The 17,535-nt window shown below is 47.5% G+C and overlaps 1 protein-coding gene across 1 annotated transcript in view; it reads right to left on the bottom strand.

Annotated features, from left to right (window-relative positions):
- Positions 1–17,535, bottom strand: part of LOC115092899 (E3 ubiquitin-protein ligase MARCH5-like) — a 57,843-nt gene that overhangs the window by 19,335 nt on the left and 20,973 nt on the right. Inside the window, exons 4-5 of the mRNA XM_029604313.1 lie at positions 13,650–13,833; positions 12,063–12,229 (exon numbers count right to left, since the gene is read on the bottom strand). Of these exons, the coding sequence (XP_029460173.1) occupies positions 12,063–12,229; positions 13,650–13,833 (351 nt within the window). The remainder of the gene's footprint in view (positions 1–12,062; positions 12,230–13,649; positions 13,834–17,535) is intronic.

Below are 17,535 nucleotides of genomic sequence, written 5' to 3' on the forward strand. Positions count from 1 at the left end.
TGGCGCCAAAAATGAGAAAAAGCCTCGGGGGGGGCCACGCGCACAAAGCGCCGCTGTGGGGGGGGCCCGGGCGGCCCGCACTGCCCACTGTCCAAAAATAGAGGAGGGTGCCACGGGGGGGCCTTCCCGGCCACACAACCCGCCCCAGACGTCTTTCCCTAAGCGCCGCAGCAGCCCACGAGGAGCTGCAAAATGGCCACGGGTGAGGGAGTGTAAAACGAAGAGGCCGGCTCCACCGGCTTTCGCGGGCTGTGCTGTGAAGGAAAAACTACAAAGGAATAAAACCAACTTACCCCTGGCTGCAAAGAGAAACAAACAGCACAGCCGCAGAGAAGAGACAAGGAAGATAAGTCACTCCCCAAAAGGTGAAAGGACCCTGCCTTAAGTTTAAAAAAAAAAAAAAAAAAAAGTAAGACAAACTTGATACAAACTTGATCCACGAGAAAAAGACAGCAACAAGCCAGACAATCAAGCCAAAAAGTGAGAAAGAAGGAAAAAGAGGAGAAGCCTGATTCCCCTACTCGCATCTGCTGGAGTCAGAAGATACTGAACTCCTGCAGAGGGGGTAGTAGTATATATGGATACGCCCCCTCAAAGCTTGTGCTGACTCCATCTGCTGGATTGGGGACATAACCCACTGTCTGGACTGATCCAGGTACGTACAGGGAACGTGCTGATTTTAGTGACGGTATTGGTAATAATGCTTTGTTAGCGGAACGGAGATTTTGTTTTAGGTATATGTAACCGTAAGGCAGTATTAAGCCAATCCACCTTTTTGTCGTAAATTAGTTTGTGTATGATGCATAGTACTTTGAAATGAATTCTCTGTTTGACTAATGTTACACTGAGACACCTGGCATACACCCAAATTAGTTTTAGTGATATTAAGAAATATATTATAGAATTGCATACAGTATTCACAGATACTTTTGTAATGACTTAATAGTGGTGTTCCTGCCTGAACTATTATATGATTGCTTCATTTATATTAATTTAGATATTATTCTGATATTTTGATTATGGATCATGAGAAGTTTAAAGAATATTTTAGATTGTAGTAACATAATAACACAAAGCATAAGAATTTTACCATTTATGAGTGGTCCCAAACATGCACAATCAGTTTCTCATATCAGTAGCCTGGCAATATTTCAGAAAACATTACACAAAGAGAATTGTTCTGCACATATGCAAGGCAAGGATATAGTATACAGATGTAAGGTGGGATGGGGAGAGGCTGCTGACTGACCAGAACTGAACAGAGACAGAGACACAGTGTCTCTTGTATTGTATATATATTTGTTTGTTTTGTAATTAGTTTCAGGTGTTCTCATAAACACCTGTTAGATATCTATCTATGCTGTATTTTCACTAGTGTTCTCATAGAAACATAGAAATGACGGCAGAAGAAGAGCAAACAGCCCATCCAGTCTGCCCAGCAAGCTACGCAATTTATCCTTTTTTTTTTTTTTTTTTTAACTTTTTCTCACTCCCACCTGTTACTATTGGCTTCCAGTACCCTCCAGCCCTAATTCCCCTCCACCCCACCACCAATGTAGAGAGCAGCGCCAGATCTGCATCCAAGTCAACATCCAGCTCAATTAGGGGTAGCAACCGCGCAACAAGCAGGCCACACCCCTGCCCCATACTCTTACCCACCCCTGGGTTTTGTTTTTTTTTTTTGGAGATGGCAGCCCTCCATCCTTCCGCTCCCTGAAGGTGGAACACCAACCACTGGTTGTGTTCCATAAGCAGTTCTCATTAGCTCTCATAAGCACTAGTTTTGTTTTGTACAGATATTATACAGAAAAATATAGCTTGTCATTGTTCCACAAAAGAGACAGTCAGTGCTTTCATTTTCTTAGTTTGTGTGACCCCCATCCCAAAGAAAGATAGTCAGACAAGTCTGGGAGAAAGTGCTACTTACCACAGAAGGATAAGTCTTAAAATTGTACTTAACTGGCTAAATCTGGATAAGTCGGCAACCACTACTTAGCTGGTTAAGCAGCAGGGTTTTTACATTTTTTTTTTTTTACTAATCCAACTATGTCACTCAGCTAGATAAGCGTGGGATAGATTTGCATACACACTATATATAAATCCCTCTCATGTATATTTACTGTGAAACCTGACTGGTCAGGGGCATTCCAAAGACTGGATTGAGAAGCACTGGTCCAAGCAGCGCTTTTTTCAGACTTCTCCGATTATCTTACTTAGCTGGGCAAGTCTGAAAAGCACCACTTAGACAGACAAGTAGAGGCTTTCCTACTTAACTGGAAAAGTAGCAATTTATCTGGCTAAGAAGCGGATAACATGAAACTTACTCGGATAAGTGCCGCTACTTATTCAGATAAGTCTGAACTTGCATGACGCGAGGTTTTTACATATGTGAGCTTGTAAACACACACTGGTATACACACTGAGGCAATAAGAAACTTCCTCAGGATACCTTAAAGGACTGGTCCTCCTTAAGCAAGGGAGTCTGGGCTTTTAGCCTCATTAACTTTCTTTTCTTTCTCTCTTTTTTAACCATCATCTTCCTTTATGAAATACCGAAGTCTCTTGTCATGTATGTTTGTCTTATTAGATTGTAAGCTCTATGGATCAGAGACTTTGTGTGTTTGTCCAGCATTGCGTAGGGCATATAGTGCTGTAAGTAGTATTTTATTTATTTAACATTTTTTATATACCGGGATTCATGTAAAAGTTTACATATCGTCTCGGTTTACATTGTAACTGAGGAACAGGCATGTGAGAATGCCATTACATATAACAGGGCATAAAACTTGGAACAGATCAAACAGGGCATAAAACTTGGAACAGATAGTAGTAGTAGTATTATAAGTAGTAGTAGTAGTATAAGTGTAAGTATAAGTAGTAGTAGGGTTGAGGAGGCCCCAGGAGAAAGAAGGAAGCCTCGAGATACAGAATATCATGGAACTGTAAATTGCTTTGCCACATCTGCTTTGTTGAATTGCATGGAACAGCAAAATTGTTTTGTTTGTTACTTTTCACAACTAAAGAGGTTTATTAAAGATTTTGCCAAAGTCCAGCGTGAAGTCTGTACTCAGGCTATCCCCAACTGCTCAGTACCACACATACAGGCTGGCGCGCACGTGAAGCTTTGAAAGTTATCCTCCCAGTTTATATATTCAGTGGTTCAGTCATACTTCTGAATATATCTGGCTATCTTAAAGTTAACCAAATAAGTTTATCTGGATAACTTTAGGATAGCCTGATAGGCCGACCAAAATTAGCTGGATAAGTTATCTGGCTAACTTAACTCTTCCCAGTTATGGTAAATACTTTTGAATATGGACTTCCCAGTTTCTCAGAGTCCACTTGGCCAAATTTTGCTTATTGGCTTTTCCTTCAGGAACTTGTCCAGGACACATGTTGGAAAGCAAGGTGCAGACAGAATGCCTGGAGGATAGGAATTACATGGGATGTCTCCTGAAGCCGAGCTTCTTGTATCAGGATAAGCCACAAAATTATAAGTTAAGCAACTGGAAGAAAACATATGAAGTATCTTTAACATTCATAGACCAAGATTTATGGACTGATGATTTCCAATAAAAAAGGGCCACCACAGGATAAATATTGTTTGGTCAGTAAATGATGGTCCCTTTAAAATTTCCCAAACTGGTATTATATATGAATAAGTTTTGTCTGTATAAAAGACTGCAGAGTAGAATTTGAGATTTTTTCTTCTCTGGGAATTATTCTTTTGAGATTACATCTTAGAATCTTACACGGTTTGCTGCACTGTAGTGTACTCCACGACTATCTCTTTATTGGTACTGTAAAGAGTGTGACCTAGCTGCATACGTTAAAAAAAACCCAAAATCCCATTGTTGTACTGGTTTGTTGTTTTCCCTTATCCATCATGATCCAGTTAGCTCCTGTCTGCAGCCACACTTACGGTTAAAGTGCTATTCTGAGTCTCGTGTCTGGTGAAAGATAATCACGGCACTCGTTTTCCCATATTAAGAGCATAAAGAGAAGGCAGCAGTGCCAAGGAGAGCTACAGGCAGGACAGATAAAGGAAAGTGAAAACAAAAAAATCCTGTTAGGAGTTAGGACATTCATCAGAGGGCTGATCATCCTACTGGAGGGGAAAGTCAGCAGATTAATGAAGGAACCAGAAAGAATGACATTCCTTTTCTTGCTGGAGCAGGAATAAAACTAGATGATAGGAGCTAATGGCAGAGGATGCTGTTGCTATAACAGACGTAGCGCTATGGCTGGGACACTGCCATATCAAGCTTGGTTCAGAAAGGACAGGAGAGTTAAGAAAAAGGGAAAAGTGGCTCTTTAGGAACTGTCACCAGCAGTGGTCGAATCACATATCTACAGCACAAGCTCAAGAGCTGGACAGTGGTTTGCTGGAAGTCATTTATAATGCAGTAACCAAAGGAGAGGCGCTGTCGCCACAGTGTTTCTGCAACTTCTGTCTCTCCCCGGATTCTGATAAATCCAACATGCTGAACAGGCAGGTAAGACAATGCTAAAGCCACACAAAAATATTCACCTGGGGGGGTGCATATCTTAACTTTTAAAATTGGGAAACACTGATGTGGAAGTTTTTTTCCTATGTGTCTGTATATTTTTTTTGTTTCTGAATAAAATTTAAATTGTAAGAAATATATATAGTAGTGCAAAATATAAAAATGGAGGAAAATACCTCAAATGACAACATGCCACGGCTCACCAGAGCTCAAGAAGCACATACAATCCTCTAATCACAGGTCAGAAAACCTCAACATTGGCCAGCATTTCACATAAAGCTACTTCAGGGCAAGTTTTTAAGCACTCATGCTGTAGACAATTAGTTGGGTCAGGGGTCTGCCTTACTTTTCCACTCCCTGGTGGGGGAAGGTCTGCATCCCAGGACTATTTTGGGCTTTTGAAGAGACTTTAATTTGTAGAAACCCTGGGCACCACCTGTGCTCAGGGCATGGGGAACTCTATGTCTGGGGCTGCCCAGGTTAGGGAAGACCTGCCCCTCTACACCCGCAGAGAGGACGGAGGAGGGGGTGACCCGATGCCAGGATATTCCAGTGTTAATACCAGTTTGGGAAAACGTTTTGGCTGCCCCTCTTCCTGCCTATCAGAAGGAACAACCCGAGCTGCTGTTCCGAGCTGGATCCCTCCCATCAAGGATTCGTCTGAACCAAGAGAATATTTAAACCCAGTTGAGTAAAGAAATAATTAAGAGCACCGAGGCATCTTCACCCTGGGGAGACAGAGAGTGTGACTTTTTATTTTTGCCAGTTTGGAAGAGGTGTCCTGCCCATCTAAGGGATACCCTGCCCACCTGGGGACTCTTATGTTTTTCCTAGTCCTGGAGGGTAGAAGTTCCCTTGTTCTGGTGTAAGAGAATCCTGCACAGATAGAGAAGGGAGACAGTAACAGACAGTCAAAGAAACCCTGCGGTGCTGAGGATTAAGTTTAAATTATGCTATTTCCATCTGACTTTTTGCAACAGTAAAGAAGTTTTAATTTTGGACACTAAGTGACTCTCGTGTGGTTAAAAGAAAATTATTACTTACCTGCTAATTTTCGTTCCTGTAGTACCATGGATCAGTCCAGACCGTGGGTTGTTTCCCCCTTCCAGAAGATGGAGTCAGAGCAAAAGCTGAGAAGGCAGACCCTTATTAGTAAGAAGGAACCTCCCCCCCCCCCCCCCCCCGAGGCAAATCCCCGTCAGGTAAGTCCACCAGAGTAAGAATCGGGGGCGAGGGAGCCGGTGCGAGGGCCAAATCCGCGTTAGAATGCACTGAGGCAGCATCGGAGGAATCTAAGATGGCTGCCGTTCACGCGTCGGGTGGGAACAGGGCCTGCCCTGCAACACCCCGGTGCGATTTAGGGCAAGAAAAAGAAAATTATTCCTTACCTGCTAATTTTCATTCCTATAGTACCATGGATCAGTCCAGACGGTGGGTTATGTCCCCTGTCCAGCAGATGGAATCAGACAAAGCTTCGGAGGGTGCTGCCATATTAACCAGTGCACCCTCCATAAATCCTCAGTATAGAGAATATCAAAGCCAGAATAAAAACATAAGGAGGATGGATCAAGTGCACTAACCAGAACAGATTATTAGAAACGAAGGCAACTGGTGCCGCAAATTTAAACTTGCAACAAGAACTGTCGAATGGCCTCAAGGAGTGGAGACTCAAGAACCAGAAAAGTCAGGAGAACAGATTGAGCGGGAGGACCCCAGGATCCCAACATTAACCGGGAGGGCATCTGGACTGATCCATGGTACTACAGGAACAAAAATTAGCAGGTAAGGAATAATTTTCTTTTCCCTGTACGTACCAGGATCAGTCCAGACGGTGGGATGTACCAAAGCTTCCCTAACTCGGGTGGGCCCCTGAAAGCCCTGCTCGAATGACCCTGTTGCCAAAATGGCCATAGGTTGACGACTGTAGGTGCAGGCGATAATGTTGTGCAAAGGTGTACAGAGACTTCCAAGTTGCCGCCCTGCAAATTTCCTGAGAGGAAACGGACTGTGATTCTGCCCAGGATGTTGCCTGTGAACGGAGAGAATGGGCCTTGACACCCAACGGAGAAGTACGACCTGCTCCAATGTACGCCACCACTATGGCTTCCTTGAGCCATCTAGCAATCGTCGTCTTCGTGGCCTGAGACCCCTTCCTTGGTCCCGACCAAAGAACAAACAAATGGTCCGAGACCCTGAAATCATTGGTGACTTCCAAGTAGTGGATTAAGCTGCGCTTGACATCCAGGTGCCGGAGAGATCTTGACTCGTCGGCTGCAAAGGACGGGAGCTCCACCGTCTGATTCACATGAAAAGTCGAGATGACCTTGGGAAGAAAGGAAGGCACTGTACGTAAGGATACCCTGGCGTCTGTAAAGCGAAGGTAGGGTTCCCTGCATGAGAGTGCTTGGAGTTCCAAGATGCGGCGTGTGGAGCAAATGGACACCAGGAAGACTTTCTTTAGGGTGAGATCCTTGATGGTGGCATTATGCAGGGACTCGAAGGGAGGACCTGCCAGAATCTTAAACACCAGGTTAAGACTCCAAGAAGGACATGGATCCTGAACCGGAGGCCGTAGATGCTTTGCCCCTTAGAGGAAGCAGGTGATATCCAGATGAGACAAGAGAGAATGATGTCCGATTGACTGAATGAGGAAGCCCAGCGCGGAAACTTGTACTCGCAGGGAGTTGTAGGCGAGTCCTTTCTCCAGGCCGTCTTGTAGGAACGCAATGATCTGAGGTACCGAGACCCTTCTGGTATGGGTGCCATGGGCGGCACACCAAGACTCAAAGACCTTCCAGACCCTCACGTAGGCGACCGAAGTCTAGGTCTTCCGAGCCTTGAGGAGGGTCGAGACTACTGCATCAGGGTATCCTTTGCGCTGAAGCCGCCACCTTTCAAACGCCAGGCCGCAAGATAGAAGTGTTCTGCCTGGTCGCCAGCCCTTGATGGAGCAGGTGAGGAAGATGGCCCAGACGTAATGGGTCGCCCACTGCGAGGTTCAGTAGGTCCGCAAACCAAGGACGTCATGGACATTCCGGGGCCACCAGAATGACGGGACCTGGATGGAGCTCTATTCTCCGTAATACCTTGCCCACTAGAGGCCATGGAGGAAAGACGTATAGCAGAAGATGACCCGGCCATGGGAGAACCAGAGCGTCTACGCCTTCTGTGCCGTGCTCCCGCCTGCGGCTGAAGAATCGTGATGCCTTGGCTTTGTGGTACGTCGCCATGAGATCCAGATGGGGTGTCCCCCAGCGACGAATGAGGAGTTGCATCGCCTCGTCGGAGAGGGACCACTCTCCTGGATCCAGTCTCTGTTGACTCAAGTAGTCCGCCTGAATGTTGTCTACGCCTGCGATGCGTGAGGCTGCCAAGCGCGTGAGGTACCTCTCTGCCCATGACATCAGGCGTGCTGTTTTGAGAGATACGTGTCGACTCCTCGTACCGCCCTGTTGGTTGATGTAAGCTACTGTGGTCGCGTTGTCCGACAGAATCCTTACAGCTCGGTTTCGCACGAGGGGCAGGAAGTGTATGAGCGCCAGACCTACTGCTCTTGTTTCCAAGCGATTTAAATCGGCCAGGCTGCTTGTGTCTTTGTCCACTGCCCCTGCGCAGAGTTCCGTTGGCACACAGCCCCCCAACTGGTCAGGCTGGCGTCTGTGGTGACCACTGCCCAATCCGGGATCTCGAGATGAGTGCCCTGTGCAAGATGCAGTGGATCCAGCCACCAGCACAAGCCACTCCTCGTAGAAGAGAGATATTTGTCCTCCAATCCGGGGAGTCGAGGAGTGGGTGAGGCTGGCATCATTGAGAGAACTTGGACGAGGCCCCTGGAGTCGTCCCCTCCCGAGGCGTTCTGCGGCCGCGAAAGGAACGGGGCTATGACTGGGATCTGGAAGAAGGTGTCCGGGGCACCGGCTGTCTTGAACCGCAATAGAAGCGTTGTGTGCGGGGCCGACTTCTGAAGGAATTAAACGATCTGGCAGTATGCTGGCGGTCCTCGGGCAGGCGATGGACCGTGTTTTCCCCCAAAGACTTGATGATCTGGTCGAGGTAGTCACTGAAGAGAAACTTGCCCTTAAAAGGAAGAGATCCCAGGCTGGATTTGGAGGAGGAATCTGCGGACCAGTTGCGAAGCCAGAGAAGGTGCCTCGCCGAGACCACGGAGACCATGGATCTTGCCAGAACGTGGAGCAGGTCATACAGAGCATCCGCTCCATAGACAATGACGGCCTCCAGGCGGTCCGCCTGGTTTGCTTCCTCCAGCAGAAGTTCCTGAGAGGTGAGGAGTTGCTGGACCCTACAGAATCCTGCCCTCTGCACTAGGGAACTACAAATGGCAGCGCGGACTCCCAGAGCCGAGACCTCAAAGACCCTCTTGAGGTAGACTTCCAGCTTTCTATCTTGTAGGTCCCGCAGGGCTGTGCCGCCCGTAACCGGTATTGTTGTCCTTTTGGTCACCGCCGACATCGCCGAGTCCATCTTTGGAACCTTGAGGAGCTCCAGGAAATCCTCGGGGAGGGGGATAAAGCTTTTCCATTGCCCGTCCGACCTTGAGTGAGGCCTCGGGAGTATCCCATTCCCTAGCTAATAGCTGGAGGAAGGTGGCATGGGTGGGAAAGGCCCGGGACAATGGGCACAGGCCGGCCAGGACTGGGTCCCCTTCTTGCTGGATGAGGCGACGACCGGGGCGGAGGGGGCTCAAGGTCCAGCTCCTGCAGGATGTGAGGAATGAGATTTATTTATTTATTTAACAGTTTTTTATGCCGACCTTCATAGTAAATTACCATATCGGATCGGTTTACAATTTAACAAATCAAGCATTTTCTATGAAAGATGCGGAGAACCCGCGGGTCATCTCCTTCCAGTTGTGCTGTCAGGAGCGGGTCATCACCCTGAGGTGACGGCAGATCTCCCTCCATATCCGGGAGCGAGCCAGCCCCTTCCGCCGGGGGGAGGGCAAAGTGTACCCTGGGTGCCCCATGGGGGTCCCTGGCGCCCCCCCTGCTGAGTCCTGGGGCCCCGCAGGTGGCTCCGATAACCGGGGGGGGGGGGGGGCCTTAGCTGGCAGCAGTCATAGCGCGGGAGCCCTGGGATGTTCCAAATGCTGCAGATAGGCATTGTGCATGAGCACAATGAAATCCGGCGAAAAAGCTGGGGGGCAGAGGAGGAGTCCCCCGTGGATCCCTGGGGGACTAGTGCAGGAATCAGCATCAAAATCTGTGGAGTCAAATCTGAGAAACCCTCTCCTGACTGCTGCACGCTGTCCTCTGATCCCAAAATGGCCGCCGTTCCTGCTGAAAGCGGAGGCGGGGCCGTCCCCTGCTGTCGAAGGCGCACTGAAGCGCATGAAGAAAATTTGTCCGGCGGCATGGAGGTGCCCTCCCCACCAGAGAGGCACCAGACACATAGACCTTCGCGGGACAAGCACGACCCTGGTTCGCCGCACGCCAAGCAGCGGGACGGCCGTGGCATGCTCGGGGCGAACGGGGGAGAGGCAGGATGAGAGCCGCCACGGGGCCGGACGAAAATCAGCGCCGCGGGGAGCGGGAAACGCCTCCGCTACACCCCTGTCCCTGGTACTCGGCAGCAGAGGAATATGGCCTCTCTGCTGCAGCGGCCCCGGGGAACAGGCTGGCTCCACCAGCATCCACCACACTGCGAGTCTTGAAACCAGAATCTGAAACAGAAACGGGAGAAAATTGACAGAAAAGAACAAACAAACAAACCACTTACCCTACGAAGGGAGAAATGAGGGAAGGAGAGGTGAGCAAACAGTGCTACTTGCAAGGCACAGAAAGGCTCCAACCAGGTTTAAACTTTCCTGCCACTAACTTAAAATTATTATTATTTTTTTTTTTTTTTTTTTAAACAACTTGATCCAACCTTAAAGAGACAAAGTGAAAAATAGTAAAGCTGGAGTTAGAAAGATACTGAGGATTTATGGAGGGTGCACTGGTTAATATGGCAGCACCCTCCGAAACTTTGTCTGACTCCATCTGCCAGACGGGGGACATAACCCACCGTCTGGACTGATCCTGGTACGTACAGGGAACAGTGCGTCCCTCTGGCCTGGAGGAGCCCTCCCCACCGGGGAGGCACCCGGCACAAAGACCATCCCGAGACAACCGGGAGGCCAGCTTACCGCATGTGGGGCATCGCGCAGCGCGTGGCACGGAGGCAAGGCAGAGAAGTCCTCTGAAGGCGGCCTGCAGCTGAGATACCACGCTGCATTTCCCAACAAAAGCTCGACCCCGGAGAGCAGGTACACAACCAAACTCTCCCTCCTTGTCTTCAATCGGTTTCTTTTGACTTTATTATTATTATTTATTTTTTTTCACTCTGTCAGAGGAATGTCACTTCTCTGACCAACGAGGGCTGCTGCTGACAGGCAGCGGGTCGGCAAAATGGGGGAAGAGGCTGGACCACCAGCTTACACCTCAGGCAGAAGACGACAAAACGCTGAAAAATCAAAACTACACTTACCCCAAGCCAGTTATCATGAGACAGCAAAAGATGCAGAGAGAGAGCCCAGCCCCTGACAAGAGTCCTGCCTGCAAGCACAGACCCAAGTGCCAGAGGTAAACTTTCCTAAAATTCCCTTTATTATTATTATTTTTTTTTTTTTAAGAGCCAGATCCATCCAACAAAATAGAAGATAGAACTGGAAACTAAACAACTATTCCTGTTAAGCTGAGTGGGAAACCGTAGGTGAGACCCACATCTGCTGGAGTCCGAGGAATACTGAGGGGACACAGAGGAATCTCTTACTAATAAGGGTCCGCCTTCTCAGCTTTTGCTCCGACTCATCTGCTGGAAGGGGGAAACAACCCACGGTCTGGATTGATCCTGGTACGTACAGGGAATGGCACATTCAGCACACACATTGAGGAAACAGTGCCCCTCTCCCAGGGATAAAGACAAAGGTAAAAAGGGTCATCCCTAGCACACTGAGCCTTGGAAGTAAATGTCCACCCCCACAGGATCCTAGCCTTAAGGAAGAAACAGAGCCATGGAGAGATTCCAGCTCCAAAGATTTAACACATTTTTATGGCCCCACCCCTGCAGGACACCCGGGGGTGGGGTTACTGAAATGATGCTAGCTGAAAAAATTCAGCTTAAGCACCAGAGAAGCAAATAACAAAAACTTTGGAGGCCCCAAATGCAGTATGCTGAACTGCAAGTACTGTTGAGTTTTCCATTGTAGCATTCAGTGGTAGATAATGCAGTGGTTACAGAGGTTAAGTACCAGGATTAATTAATGTCATCTGCCAGAAATGTCAATCATTTCAGAAATCTAAAGCTGTCAAAGTGTCATTAATTAACTACCTTGGTGCTTACATGCACTGTGGTGGTACTGGTTATTGAGCAATGATGTGCAAATACAAGATACAGAGACAGAAGAACACTTGAGACCATCATCCACAAATGCAAGGCCTAGTGAAACTGAATGAACCCCTAACAGAGATTACGTGATCGCTAGGGTCAGGTGTGTGTGTGTGTCAGATTTCTCCCTGAGTATCATGTTCTATGCATTGGCTGCCTGCAACTCACCAGGACAGTGCGCTGGAGGCTGGAGTTCACCCTGCGGAACATCAGCCTGCCCACCAAGTTCGCAATAGTGGGGAAGACGAGGGCTCCACAGAGTGTCCGTGAGATGGAGAGATGGTCACTCTGAGACCAAGACTCAGCAAGCATGGGGGGAGCAGGGCGCCCGATACCTGTACAAAACAAGGGATCAGGCAAACAGAGAAAGATATGAAGTATTTCTATTCAAAGGCTGGTGGCTCCACTTGTACAGTATTTATATATAATTCTTACAGACCACCTTCTCGCAGGTTGCCCAAAATATTTCAAAGCTACAATACATAAAACGAAATACTAATCAAATTTTAAAATACAACACACTAAAAGAACAGAACTAAAGCACAGCAAAACACAAGATACTGAACTATGCACCCAACAAGGTATTGCCTGCCATGAGAGAGACTACTGCCCTCACCTCTCTCCCTCCCACCAAGGCTATCTCCAAATCACTGTTCCCACACATCAGTGCCATTTGACAATTATGTACCTCACAGATAGAGTTCTCTGATCCTCTCCCTCCTACCACTGGGAGTAAGCCCAGCCACCTTGTACAAAATTAACCCTGCCAGGGGTAATCAGTGAATGACGACACCATGTGACCACCCATAGGAATGGGCATACTAACAGTACTCAACCCATCACTCCCTCTCGGTGGCAGAAGTCCACTGTGTTGCTCGTGTGCCAGCTGCTGTTACCAGCCCAGAGGAACTGGTCTTGCACTTTCTTTTGGGGCCTAAATGCACATGCACCCTGCTGGAGGAATCTCCTATGTCATGATATTACAGCCAAGCAGCACAGCCATACCTCTTAGATCAGTTTTCATGATTAAAACTGCAACACTGCACCCTGTCTTTAATAAGCTCCACTTCTGTATGGTTACTCCTAGATCTCCTTTTACCTTAAATATTTGTTTTCATTTGTTATAAAAATAGGTGTATACCCTTTCATTATGATCACCCCAGTTTAATACATTTTCTCTTCTAAAAAAAAAAAAAAAATCACTCTTCAGTTCACATTTTGGGGTACTCTGCAGAGAATAGTGTCCCATAACCAAAGAGCTGGAGGGCCTACAGCCAGAGATGGTGAGGAGGCTCATAGCCAGAGAGCAGGGGAACCAGCAAAGTTGGAAGAGAGCAGGGAAACGTGAAGGAAAAAAAAAAAAAAAAGTGTCGTCATGTGAGAATTCCATAGTAGCTGTGAACGCCATAGCAGCACTGCCTATTTTTCCAAAAAAGGATCTCAGGATTTAAGCCAGTAACTTTCTGGCTCTAAACCAGAGACTCTACCATTGAGCTAAAAAGGCAGCTTTCTTCGTTATCTAAGCTAGTAGGAGAAATGGTTATACATTAGCCAGATTGCTCGTGTCCATTCTCTTATCATTAGGCCTACAGCCAAAGAACAGGGGCACCTGCAGCATGATAATCTGCAGTGATTTTGGAAACCAGTGCTTCAGCACTTCAGCTCATTTGATTAAAAGTTTCCCCATGACCTCAAACCCCAGTTCTGGCTGGATAGGGTTCCTAACTCCCTGCTTCTGGAGTTGGAGCCTTTCACCTGGCACAAGCACGTTGAGGGCCTGCAGCTTGCTGGAGTACTTCCGCCACACTCGCAGCACATAGTCCTCCCAGCGGATCATCTTCCCCAGTGTCAACATGACAGGGATGGTGGGCAGCCCCATTAGCAGGAAGAGAGGGTCTGCTCGCTCCATCACATTCAGCCCCTTCTTGTGGCCAACCACCTGCAGTGGGAGACAGGAAAAGGGCAATAAGTTGTTAGGTACTCTCTACATTCAGGGCTATGGCATGAATATGACTACAGGATGCTGTAACCACACTAATGGAGAAATTACTTACCTGCTAATTTTGTTTTCCTGAGTATAGGAGAGATGGACTCAGGACCAGTGGGTTTATGCTCCCCTACCAGCAGATGGAGACGGAGCACGCAGACGTCACAGTATATATACTCCTGCAATGATCCCAGCCTGCCAGCATTCTCTTTAAAAGCAACTGAGGATAGACTAGCAAAAAACTTGATTAAAACAGGTAACCAGAACTGTACTCAACCAACCATAAACATTGACTCATGTAAGATTCTAGGTACCCCAAGCTAGGGATTGGATGAACACTTACCAGTAATCCGCTGGGACCCATAGCCTCACAGGAGGACTATTGACACATTCATGCGGCAGCCGAGGGCGAGAAGCTGAGTCCATCTGTCTACACTTAAGGTAAACAAAATTATCAGGTAAGTAATTTCTCCATTTCCTAGCGCGTAGACAAATGGACTCAGGACCAGTGGGACGTACCAAAGCTACTCCCCAATAGGGTGGGAGGCTGCCCGTGATCCAGTCAACACTGCACATGCAAAGGCTGCATCCTCCCAGGCCTACACATCCAGATAATAAAACCTGGAAAAGTGTGCAAGGAGGCCATGTCGTAGCTCGGCAGATATCGGTGGGAGACAGACTAAACTCCACCCATGACACTGCCTGAGCCCTAGTGGAATGAGCTCGAATCTGCATAGGCAACAGCTTTCCAACATCCACATATGTGGTCGTGACTACCTCCTTAATCTAACTAGCTATGGTAGCCCGCAAAGCCAGAGCACCCTGCTTACTCCCGCCATGGAGAACAAACAAGCAATCTGTCTTTCAAAAAGGTTCAGAAACCTCAAGAGACTGCAAGAGGCAATACTCCTATGCATCCCTGACCTTATCCAGGGATGGTAAGGAAACAGACTGATTCAAATGAAAGTCCGAGATTACCTTGGACAAGAAGGATGGAACATATGCATTTGTAACGCCCCTGGTGTCACCCAAAGGAACAGCTCCCGGCAAGACAAGGCCTGTAGCTCAGAAATTCAACACACTGAACATACAGCCACCAGGAACACAGTTTTCAAGGTCAATAACTGCAAGGAAAGGCTACGCAGTGATCGTAATGTAGGGCCTGCCAAAAAATCCAGCACCAAGTTAAGACTCCACAATGGAACTGGTAACCTCAAGATGCTTCACTCCCTTCAAAAAACGGACCACATCAAGATGAGATGACAATGAAACACCATTCACCGGGCCTCTGAAACAGGCAAGAGCCGCAACCTGCACCTTCAAGGAATTAAGGGCCAAACCTTTATTCAACCCATCCTGCAAAAAAACTCCAGAATGAGAGGGATCATAACTGAACAAGGAAGAACATCCCACTCCTCACACCAGGCCTCAAACACTCTTCAAACCCACACATATGCCAAGGAAATGGAGAACTTGCGAGCGTAAAGTAAGTGGCAATCACCGCAGAGGAATAACCACGCTTTAACAGGCGAGCCCTCTCAAGGGCCAAACTGTAAGATAGAAAAGAGTTGTATCCTCGTGAAGAATCGGTCTCTGCTGTAATAGGTCCATGTGTGGTGGAAGACGAAGGGGGGTTTCCACCATGAGTCGTTGCAAATCTGCATACCATGGATGCCTGGGCCAGTCTGGTGCCATCAGGAGTACTAGCCCCCTGTGGCCTTCGATCTTGTGAATACTCCTGCCCAGCAAGGGCCATGGAGGAAAGGCATAAAGCAATCTATCTTCCAGCCAGACCTATACGAGAGCATCTATTCTCAGGGACCACAGATCTCTCCTGTGACTGTAGAAGCAAGGAACCTTAGCATTTTGAGAAGTTGCCAGCAGGTCTAGGAATGGAAGGCTCCAGTGATCCACAGTCAGCCAAGGCGTTTCAGCTGATAACACCCACTCTCCTGGGTCTAGCCTCTCCCTGCTGAGAAAATCCATTCTTACACTGTCTTTTCTTGCAATGTGAGAGGCCAAGATCATCTGCAAATGACCTTCCACCCATTCCATAAGCTGGTCTATTTCATGTGACTCTTGGTTCCTCCCTGGCAATCGATATAGGCCACCGTCATCGCGTTGTCAGACATCATGTGAATCGCTTGATCCTGCAGCCTGTGGCTGAATTGCAAGCATGCCAGCCATACCGCCCGGGCCTCCAGGCGACTGATGTTCCACCAGGACTCTTCGGCATTCCAGCGCCCCTGGGCTGTTAACTCGACAGTGAGCCCCCCCAACCGTGGAGACTCGAATCTGTTATAGGTACCAACCAGGCCGGAGAGGACAAGGGAACTCCCTTTCTCAGATGATTCTCCTGCAACCACCAGTGGAGGTGGGAGCAGATTTCCATTGGCAAGTGGAGATGAACCACATAATCCTGAAACTGTGGTTCCAACGAGATAGCAGAGAGCACTGAAGAGGACTCATATGCACCCTTGCCCACGGCACCACTTCCAGGGTAGTTGCCATCAAGCTGACTACCTGTAAGTAGGACCAAACTGTCGTGCGTATGGTGTTCATCAACTGACGCACTTCAGACATCAATCTTTGGATCCGAACTTCCAGTAGGAAAACTCTGTCCTGTCCCGTGTCAAACCAGACCTCCAGATATTCCAACTACTGGGATGGCTGAAGATTGCTCTTGGTCAGATTCGCCACCAACCGAGTCCCTGCAATAAGGAGATCACCTTGTGTGTCACCAGGCGGCTCTCTTCCTGAGATGGCTCGAATCAGCCAGTTGTCCAAATATGAGTGCACCAGGATTCCTTGTTTTTCCAAGGCTAACGCTACTACCACCATAACCTTGGAAAATGTTCTGGGAGCGGTGGCTAGATCAACCAACACCACCCGAAACTGATAATGGCACCCTAACACCATAAAGCAGGGGTCAGGAACCTTTTTGGCTGAGAGAGCCATAAACGTCACATATATTTTAAAATGTAATTCCATGAGAGCCATACAATATGTTTAAAACTAAATACAAGTAAAATGTGTGCATTTTATGTAAGATCACACTTTTAAAGTACAATAAGTCTCTGAAAATATTTCACCAGGCCTTAAGACACCAATACATCTCCTATTAGGAAAACGGACCAAGTCAGGCTGCTATAGAGTCCTACACAGAAACTACACGCCAGCAGAAAACCTCACCTGAATCACGTGCTGTCCCTCACCTAACATAGAATAAAGAGACCAAAACGCATAACAAGAAGCATGCAGAAAAAACTGAATTGGAAACTGCAACAAGCCAGAGTCTCTGTATGCAGTGTAACAAAGGAAAAAAGAAACATCACCCATCCTTATAAAACAAATCAAGAAATATAAAATCATCAGCAGTAAAACTGTACTAACAAAAAGAACATATTTCAAAACAGCTGATGAGTGGAATATCCAATAATTAAAAACTCATATAAAACATTTCCAGATACCAACAAAATATTTCAAAATAGCAGACACAAAGACCCAGTAATGAAAAATAAGGATACAAAAATGTTTTTGCTCTGCATACCTGGGAACGTTTGATATCAGGTGTCCTGAGATTGTTCTGAATTAGCAGGAGGTGGGGTGGTTTGCTTGGAACTTTCTCCTCTCTCAGTCACATACCAGCGCTCT

Source organism: Rhinatrema bivittatum, chromosome 5 (assembly GCF_901001135.1).
Source record: "Rhinatrema bivittatum chromosome 5, aRhiBiv1.1, whole genome shotgun sequence".
Classification (NCBI taxonomy): domain Eukaryota; kingdom Metazoa; phylum Chordata; class Amphibia; order Gymnophiona; family Rhinatrematidae; genus Rhinatrema; species Rhinatrema bivittatum.